At 42.4% G+C, this 9,585-nt stretch overlaps 3 protein-coding genes across 3 annotated transcripts; all 3 read left to right on the forward strand.

Annotated features, from left to right (window-relative positions):
* Positions 1-149: 149 nt before the first annotated feature.
* On the forward strand, positions 150-1,698 carry LOC139450630 (uncharacterized). Its single transcript, XM_071232415.1, has 3 exons — positions 150-438; positions 873-952; positions 1,129-1,698. The coding sequence occupies exons 1-3, from the start codon at positions 414-416 to the stop codon at positions 1,396-1,398; spliced, it is 375 nt and encodes a 124-aa protein (XP_071088516.1). The 5' UTR covers positions 150-413; the 3' UTR covers positions 1,399-1,698.
* A 2,327-nt stretch (positions 1,699-4,025) lies between these two features.
* LOC139450739 (uncharacterized) lies at positions 4,026-5,055 on the forward strand. Its single transcript, XM_071232555.1, has 3 exons — positions 4,026-4,050; positions 4,485-4,564; positions 4,741-5,055. Exons 1-3 carry the CDS (start codon positions 4,026-4,028, stop codon positions 5,008-5,010), a joined length of 375 nt encoding a protein of 124 aa, XP_071088656.1. The 3' UTR covers positions 5,011-5,055.
* Positions 5,056-7,614: 2,559 nt separating this feature from the next.
* Positions 7,615-8,644, forward strand: LOC139450749 (uncharacterized). Its single transcript, XM_071232571.1, has 3 exons — positions 7,615-7,638; positions 8,073-8,153; positions 8,330-8,644. Exons 1-3 carry the CDS (start codon positions 7,615-7,617, stop codon positions 8,597-8,599), a joined length of 375 nt encoding a protein of 124 aa, XP_071088672.1. The 3' UTR covers positions 8,600-8,644.
* The last annotated feature ends 941 nt before the right edge of the window (positions 8,645-9,585 follow it).

The following is a 9,585-nucleotide window of genomic DNA, read 5'->3' on the forward strand; positions in this document are numbered from 1 at the left end:
GTTATATGGTATCGCTATTCTGCCTAGCAAACGTTTAAGGTTAATGTCCATATCAAAGTGAACAAAATTCACCCTGTTTCGAGTAATGGAGGCACGAAAAACACCTAGTTTCACCTGCACATTTTTTTCAAACTCTGAACTGATGTAGGCAACGTTTCAGTTGTAAGATACAACTTAATCCCGGTGTTCAGACGAAATAAACCCGGCAGTTTTCACCCTTGGCAATGCCATTAGGCTTTACCACGCCGGAAGCTGGCGATGAGCCTCGTTCTGACTCCTCGAACTCCGTAACGTAGTTACCGTTGCCGTTATCGACGTCCCTTCTGTTTTCAACAGAAAAACGATCGCTTTTGCTCCGCTGACCTCTACGTTTCGCTCACTGCTGTATCATTCCAAGTGTGTCTTCTTCCAAGATGAATACAAGGCTTCACATTCAAGGTATTTAAGATCACAATTATTCCACTTAACAGTATTAACATGCTAAATTAGACGTGAAACTGGTCGTTGTTAGGCAGCAGTATCGGGACTGAAGATGGCGGCCGCCATTTGCAATTGTCATAACTGAAAATGTTAGATTGTAAACTTGACATGTGGTTCTCAGATGAAACCTGTTCGTACATTATAGTGTCGGGCGATGTTGTACAGATGTAAGATAACCCGTTTTCCGTGAAAGGGAGCTGTTTGGCCCATTTTATTGGTTAAATGTCGTCTTGCAGCACAGCCTGTAACCCTACATACACTTGGACTTCGAGGTGTCAAAGGGCCGAGGTCGAGTGTCATACTGTAGCTGTCAGAAGTCATGAATTGTGATTTTTTGAACGTAGCCGTCGGCGTACATTTAACTGAGGCTAGCTTTCGTTTTTCTTTTTCAGCTCGGGAGGACATAATTCGCTATTATGGCACTCCTGCGGCTGTGAGTTTGTGGCCGTCTCAGGATGAGGAGTCCGACTGTGTATGTAGTTTTACATGCCCACCCTATAAGTTCTTCCGTCTAGTATAGCTGATTTGTTGCACATTAAGTCTGCCCAGTCCCTATAACAAAGTGTGATTCGTTTTCTATGCAAAAGTATCCCGTATTTCTGTCTGACTTGACTTCCTTTGTCCCTCCCTCCACCCCTCGATGTGTAGCGTTCCCTGGCTGTGTCCCCTTCCCGTTGTCCCGACCCCCTGAGCGTCTTCGCTCCGTTCTGGGCCCGCCCTGTCTACGGTGAGACGCTCCCCGCCCCTGTCACCATCAACCACGCCGCTTACTATCCTGCCCCAAGTGACGACGATGACAGTGACTACTGGGTGTACGAGGACGACGACGACCACAGCTTTGTGGATGACAGAGAGATTCATCCCCTTAGAAAGGCGCTGACGAGAGCGGCTGCCTTCTTTAGGAAGATCTTCTCTTAGACTCCTTATCCTTTTAATGTCTGAATGTGTGCAAGTGAGTGAATGAATGAGCAGGTATGTATGTATGTATGTATGTATGTATGTATGTATGTATGTATGTATGTATGTATGTATGTATGTATGTATGTATGTATGTATGTATGTATGTATGTATGTATGTGTGCGTTTGTGTGAGTGTAAATATAAGTTTGAATGAACATGCATGTGTGTGTATGTATATGTGTGTGAGAAAGAGAGACTGAATGAATATGTATGTTTGTGTGTGTGTGTAATGTGTGCGTGTGTGTGAGAGTAAATGAAAGATTGAATTGGCATGTTTGTCTGTTTCTGTCTGTATGCATGTATGTGTGTGTATTTGTGTGAGTGTGTGTGTGTGTATTGTGTGAGTGTGTGTGAGAGTAAATGAAAGATTGAATTGGCATGTCTGTCTGTCTGTCTGTATGCATGTATGTGTGTGTATTTGCGTGTGAGTGTGAGAGAGTGAATGAGCATGTATGCATAATAATGTGTGTATGTATGTTTGTATGTGTGAGAGGGAGAGTGTATGTATGTTAGAGGTGAGAGTTAGAGTAAATACATGTATGAGAGAGAGAGAGAGAGAGAGAGAGAGAGAGAGAGAGAGAGAGAGAGAGAGAGAGAGAGAGAGACTACCATTCCATATACCCGCTCTTAGCGTATTTTTGGCGTATTTTTAGGCTCACTGTTTTGGCCCGACCTTCAGTTTCCTTTCGGCAAACCTCTTGGTTTATTAGCATGGCACAAGACCATACTTTCTATACAATTTTGGCCCGTTTTTGGATCTCCCTTGAGGCATATTACTTTCGACTTTCGGTCATCTGAATAAATGTTTCTGTAATGTATACACAAGTCGTCTGTTTTCTCTACAGTGTTTCTTCCTTACAGCTAATAATATATGGGCGACAGCAGCATCGCAATATTGGCCAAATCCTCAAGATTTCCGAACATGTGACATAAATTCATATGGATATTGTTAAAAAGTGAATGCTGCCTCTATATTGCTGCGCTGCTGTGTCCCAATTTCATGATCTGCACTTAGCAGAAGATTTCTAAATAGGTGGGGTTACCTTAAGATCCGACACTTCTAAATGTTTATGTGGCGACAATTGTGACACGGGATATTCTCTGAGGACAGCTCTCTGATACTTTGTTATCTGGAATAAATTTTATATTCCAATATAATAGCTAATCGTTTCTAATGTAACAATAATTGTGGCTTCCTTTTAAAGGAGTGCGAATCGAGAATTGCATTTCTTCTCTAAAACACAAGTGTCGCCGCATGGGATATATTACGAGCACTTCACCCAACTAATAGCAGTAGTCGGACAAGGGGTTGAGAGTGATCTCCCTTCGCCTCAGTCAATATTGGATTCCACTCGTCTCATCACCTCACTGCTGGTCTTTTGGCCCGTGGTCTTCAGAAATTGCAGAGGGCATGCTTTTATACATAGGCCGAGGCCAGGCGCAAGTAGAAAGCCTATATTGACACCTACTCGTATGCAAGAGTAGATTAATATATATATATGACGTAATATTCGTATCTGGCATTCTACAAAAATACCTAAATGATACAAGGGGTCTGAATTCTACCCCTGTACGTCCACATCAAGGTTTCCAAAATGGGACGGTCAATAGGATTTCTCTGACTGTGAGTGTGTGGGTGGCTAGGATTTTTTCAGAAAAAAAATATATTGTCTCCAAAGTTGATTGAAAACTAATTAGGCTTCCATCTGTTGGACAAAAAGAACATGTCGGCCACCAAAAATACGTTGTTGCAAGGTGGGTTTTTGAAAAATGTTTTATTTAGGCTCATTGTTTATAACTGATTTTGCATTTGTAGCTGAAAAATATCTAGTCTCCATACAAAATCCAACGTCGCCCACTCCCCCTTCCAAAGGAACATGAAATGGTCGGCCCCTCAGGCCTAGTGTAGTAAAAGCCAATATGCTTGTCATTTATCTTGATTTCCTATTAGCTAATTTCTGTGGTCATCGTGTTTCCAGATTTGAAATCAAACCAAATAAGAACTGTGGAAAATACCAGTACCATTTAACTTTTATTTTATCCCTGTAGGCTAGGGAATAATTCCCAAATCCCACATGGATTATCAGAGATGTGCATTCTTACTAGCCTGCTAGCCCATGTCAGTTTGTCGAATGTAAAAGGTATTGTGAAGGTTAGTATAATAGAGGGTCGTTATATGGTATCGCTATTCGGCCTAGCAAACGTTTAAGGTTAATGTCCATATCAAAGTGAACAAAATTCACCCTGTTTCGAGTAATGGAGGCACGAAAAACACCTAGTTTCACCTGCACATTTTTTTCAAACTCTGAACTGATGTAGGCAACGTTTCAGTTGTAAGATACAACTTAATCCCGGTGTTCAGACGAAATAAACCCGGCAGTTTTCACCCTTGGCAATGCCATTAGGCTTTACCACGCCGGAAGCTGGCGATGAGCCTCGTTCTGACTCCTCGAACTCCGTAACGTAGTTACCGTTGCCGTTATCGACGTCCCTTCTGTTTTCAACAGAAAAAACGATCGCTTTTGCTCCGCTGACCTCTACGTTTCGCTCACTGCTGTATCATTCCAAGTGTGTCTTCTTCCAAGATGAATACAAGGCTTCACATTCAAGGTATTTAAGATCACAATTATTCCACTTAACAGTATTAACATGCTAAATTAGACGTGAAATTGGTCGTTGTTAGGCAGCAGTATCGGGACTGAAGATGACGGCCGCCATTTGCAATTGTCATAACTGAAAATGTTAGATTGTAAACTTGACATGTGGTTCTCAGATGAAACCTGTTCGTACATTATAGTGTCGGGCGATGTTGTACAGATGTAAGATAACCCGTTTTCCGTGAAAGGGAGCTGTTTGGCCCATTTTATTGGTTAAATGTCGTCTTGCAGCACAGCCTGTAACCCTACATACACTTGGACTTCGAGGTGTCAAAGGGCCGAGGTCGAGTGGCATACTGTAGCTGTCAGAAGTCATGAATTGTGATTTTTTGAACGTAGCCGTCGGCGTACATTTAACTGAGGCTAGCTTTCGTTTTTCTTTTTCAGCTCGGGAGGACATAATTCGCTATTATGGCACTCCTGCGGCTGTGAGTTTGTGGCCGTCTCAGGATGAGGAGTCCGACTGTGTATGTAGTTTTACATGCCCACCCTATAAGTTCTTCCGTCTAGTATAGCTGATTTGTTGGACATTAAGTCTGCCCAGTCCCTATAATAAAGTGTGATTCGTTTTCTATGCAAAAGTATCCCGTATTTTTGTCTGACTTGACTTCCTTTGTCCCTCCCTCCACCCCTCGATGTGTAGCGTTCCCTGGCTGTGTCCCCTTCCCGTTGTCCCGACCCCCTGAGCGTCTTCACTCCGTTCTGGGCCCGCCCTGTCTACGGTGAGACGCTCCCCGCCCCTGTCACCATCAACCACGCCGCTTACTATCCTGCCCCAAGTGACGACGATGACAGTGACTACTGGGTGTACGAGGACGACGACGACCACAGCTTTGTGGATGACAGAGAGATTCATCCCCTTAGAAAGGCGCTGACGAGAGCGGCTGCCTTCTTTAGGAAGATCTTCTCTTAGACTCCTTATCCTTTTAATGTCTGAATGTGTGCAAGTGAGTGAATGAATGAGCATGTATGTATGTATGTATGTATGTATGTATGTATGTAAGTATGTGTGCGTTTGTGTGAGTGTAAATATAAGTTTGAATGAACATGCATGTGTGTGTATGTATATGTGTGTGAGAAAGAGAGACTGAATGAATATGTATGTTTGTGTGTGTGTGTAATGTGTGAGTGTGTGTGAGAGTAAATGAAAGATTGAATTGGCATGTCTGTCTGTTTCTGTCTGCATGCATGTATGTGTGTGTATTTGTGTGTGAGTGAGTGTGTGTGTGTATTGTGTGAGTGTGTGTGAGAGTAAATGAAAGATTGAATTGGCATGTCTGTCTGTCTGTCTGTCTGTATGCATGTATGTGTGTGTATTTGCGTGTGAGTGTGAGAGAGTGAATGAGCATGTATGCATAATAATGTGTGTATGTATGTTTGTATGTGTGAGAGGGAGAGTGTATGTATGTTAGAGGTGAGAGTTAGAGTAAATGAACGAGCATACATGTATGAGAGAGAGAGAGAGAGAGAGAGAGAGAGAGAGAGAGAGAGAGAGAGAGAGAGAGAGAGAGAGAGAGAGAGAGAGAGAGAGAGAGACACTACCATTCCATATACCCGCTCTTAGCGTATTTTGGCGTATTTTTAGGCTCACTGTTTTGGCCCGACCTTCAGTTTCCTTTCGGCAAACCTCTTGGTTTATTAGCATGGCACAAGACCATACTTTCTATACAATTTTGGCCCGTTTTTGGATCTCCCTTGAGGCATATTACTTTCGACTTTCGGTCATCTGAATAAATGTTTCTGTAATGTATACACAAGTCGTCTGTTTTCTCTACAGTGTTTCTTCCTTACAGCTAATAATATATGGGCGACAGCAGCATCGCAATATTGGCCAAATCCTCAAGATTTCCGAACATGTGACATAAATTCATATGGATATTGTTAAAAAGTGAATGCTGCCTCTATATTGCTGCGCTGCTGTGTCCCAATTTCATGATCTGCACTTAGCAGAAGATTTCTAAATAGGTGGGGTTACCTTAAGATCCGACACTTCTAAATGTTTATGTGGCGACAATTGTGACACGGGATATTCTCTGAGGACAGCTCTCTGATACTTTGTTATCTGGAATAAATTTTATATTCCAATATAATAGCTAATCGTTTCTAATGTAACAATAATTGTGGCTTCCTTTTAAAGGAGTGCGAATCGAGAATTGCATTTCTTCTCTAAAACACAAGTGTCGCCGCATGGGATATATTACGAGCACTTCACCCAACTAATAGCAGTAGTCGGACAAGGGGTTGAGAGTGATCTCCCTTCGCCTCAGTCAATATTGGATTCCACTCGTCTCATCACCTCACTGCTGGTCTTTTGGCCCGTGGTCTTCAGAAATTGCAGAGGGCATGCTTTTATACATAGGCCGAGGCCAGGCGCAAGTAGAAAGCCTATATTGACACCTACTCGTATGCAAGAGTAGATTAATATATATATATGACGTAATATTCGTATCTGGCATTCTACAAAAATACCTAAATGATACAAGGGGTCTGAATTCTACCCCTGTACGTCCACATCAAGGTTTCCAAAATGGGACGGTCAATAGGATTTCTCTGACTGTGAGTGTGTGGGTGGCTAGGATTTTTTCAGAAAAAAAATATATTGTCTCCAAAGTTGATTGAAAACTAATTAGGCTTCCATCTGTTGGACAAAAAGAACATGTCGGCCACCAAAAATACGTTGTTGCAAGGTGGGTTTTTGAAAAATGTTTTATTTAGGCTCATTGTTTATAACTGATTTTGCATTTGTAGCTGAAAAATATCTAGTCTCCATACAAAATCCAACGTCGCCCACTCCCCCTTCCAAAGGAACATGAAATGGTCGGCCCCTCAGGCCTAGTGTAGTAAAAGCCAATATGCTTGTCATTTATCTTGATTTCCTATTAGCTAATTTCTGTGGTCATCGTGTTTCCAGATTTGAAATCAAACCAAATAAGAACTGTGGAAAATACCAGTACCATTTAACTTTTATTTTATCCCTGTAGGCTAGGGAATAATTCCCAAATCCCACATGGATTATCAGAGATGTGCATTCTTACTAGCCTGCTAGCCCATGTCAGTTTGTCGAATGTAAAAGGTATTGTGAAGGTTAGTATAATAGAGGGTCGTTATATGGTATCGCTATTCGGCCTAGCAAACGTTTAAGGTTAATGTCCATATCAAAGTGAACAAAATTCACCCTGTTTCGAGTAATGGAGGCACGAAAAACACCTAGTTTCACCTGCACATTTTTTTCAAACTCTGAACTGATGTAGGCAACGTTTCAGTTGTAAGATACAACTTAATCCCGGTGTTCAGACGAAATAAACCCGGCAGTTTTCACCCTTGGCAATGCCATTAGGCTTTACCAAGCCGGAAGCTGGCGATGAGCCTCGTTCTGACTCCTCGAACTCCGTAACGTAGTTACCGTTGCCGTTATCGACGTCCCTTCTGTTTTCAACAGAAAAAACGATCGCTTTTGCTCCGCTGACCTCTACGTTTCGCTCACTGCTGTATCATTCCAAGTGTGTCTTCTTCCAAGATGAATACAAGGCTTCACATTCAAGGTATTTAAGATCACAATTATTCCACTTAACAGTATTAACATGCTAAATTAGACGTGAAATTGGTCGTTGTTAGGCAGCAGTATCGGGACTGAAGATGGCGGCCGCCATTTGCAATTGTCATAACTGAAAATGTTAGATTGTAAACTTGACATGTGGTTCTCAGATGAAACCTGTTCGTACATTATAGTGTCGGGCGATGTTGTACAGATGTAAGATAACCCGTTTTCCGTGAAAGGGAGCTGTTTGGCCCATTTTATTGGTTAAATGTCGTCTTGCAGCACAGCCTGTAACCCTACATACACTTGGACTTCGAGGTGTCAAAGGGCCGAGGTCGAGTGGCATACTGTAGCTGTCAGAAGTCATGAATTGTGATTTTTTGAACGTAGCCGTCGGCGTACATTTAACTGAGGCTAGCTTTCGTTTTTCTTTTTCCGCTCGGGAGGACATAATTCGCTATTATGGCACTCCTGCGGCTGTGAGTTTGTGGCCGTCTCAGGATGAGGAGTCCGACTGTGTATGTAGTTTTACATGCCCACCCTATAAGTTCTTCCGTCTAGTATAGCTGATTTGTTGGACATTAAGTCTGCCCAGTCCCTATAATAAAGTGTGATTCGTTTTCTATGCAAAAGTATCCCGTATTTTTGTCTGACTTGACTTCCTTTGTCCCTCCCTCCACCCCTCGATGTGTAGCGTTCCCTGGCTGTGTCCCCTTCCCGTTGTCCCGACCCCCTGAGCGTCTTCACTCCGTTCTGGGCCCGCCCTGTCTACGGTGAGACGCTCCCCGCCCCTGTCACCATCAACCACGCCGCTTACTATCCTGCCCCAAGTGACGACGATGACAGTGACTACTGGGTGTACGAGGACGACGACGACCACAGCTTTGTGGATGACAGAGAGATTCATCCCCTTAGAAAGGCGCTGACGAGAGCGGCTGCCTTCTTTAGGAAGATCTTCTCTTAGACTCCTTATCCTTTTAATGTCTGAATGTGTGCAAGTGAGTGAATGAATGAGCAGGTATGTATGTATGTATGTATGTATGTATGTATGTATGTATGTATGTATGTATGTATGTATGTATGTATGTATGTATGTGTGCGTTTGTGTGAGAGTAAATATAAGTTTGAATGAACATGCATGTGTGTGTATGTATATGTGTGTGAGAAAGAGAGACTGAATGAATATGTATGTTTGTGTGTGTGTGTGTGTGTGTGTGTGTGTAATGTGTGTGTGTGTGTGAGAGTAAATGAACGATTAAATTGGCATGTCTGTCTGTCTGTCTGTATGCATGTATGTGTGTGTATTTGTGTGTGTGTGTGTGTATTGTGTGAGTGTGTGTGAGAGTAAATGAAAGATTGAATTGGCATGTATGTCTGTCTGTCTGTCTGTATGCATGTATGTGTGTGTATTTGTGTGTGAGTGTGAGAGAGTGAATGAGCATGTATGTATATTAATGTGTGTATGTATGTTTGTATGTGTGAGAGGGAGAGTGTATGTATGTTAGAGATGAGAGTTAGAGTGAATGAACGAGCATACATGTATGAGAGAGAGAGAGAGAGAGAGAGAGAGAGAGAGAGAGAGAGAGAGAGAGAGAGAGAGAGAGAGAGAGAGAGAGAGAGACTACCATACACAAGTCGTCTGTTTTCTCTACAGTGTTTCTTCCTTACAGCTAATAATAATTGGGCGACAGCAGCATCGCAATATTGGCCAAATCCTCAAGATTTCCGAACATGTGACATAAATTCATATGGATATTGTTAAAAGTGAATGCTGCCTCTATATTGCTGTGCTGCTGTGTCCCAATTTCATGATCTGCACTTAGCAGAAGATTTCTAAATAGGTGGGGTTACCTTAAGATCCGACACTTCTAAATGTTTATGTGGCGACAATTGTGACACGGGATATTCTCTGAGGACAGCTCTCTGATACTTTGTTATCTGGAATAAATT

The sequence above is a fragment of the Haliotis cracherodii genome, unplaced genomic scaffold, assembly GCF_022045235.1.
Source record: "Haliotis cracherodii isolate W230 unplaced genomic scaffold, xgHalCrac1.p SCAF_8, whole genome shotgun sequence".
In the NCBI taxonomy this organism is placed as follows: domain Eukaryota; kingdom Metazoa; phylum Mollusca; class Gastropoda; order Lepetellida; family Haliotidae; genus Haliotis; species Haliotis cracherodii.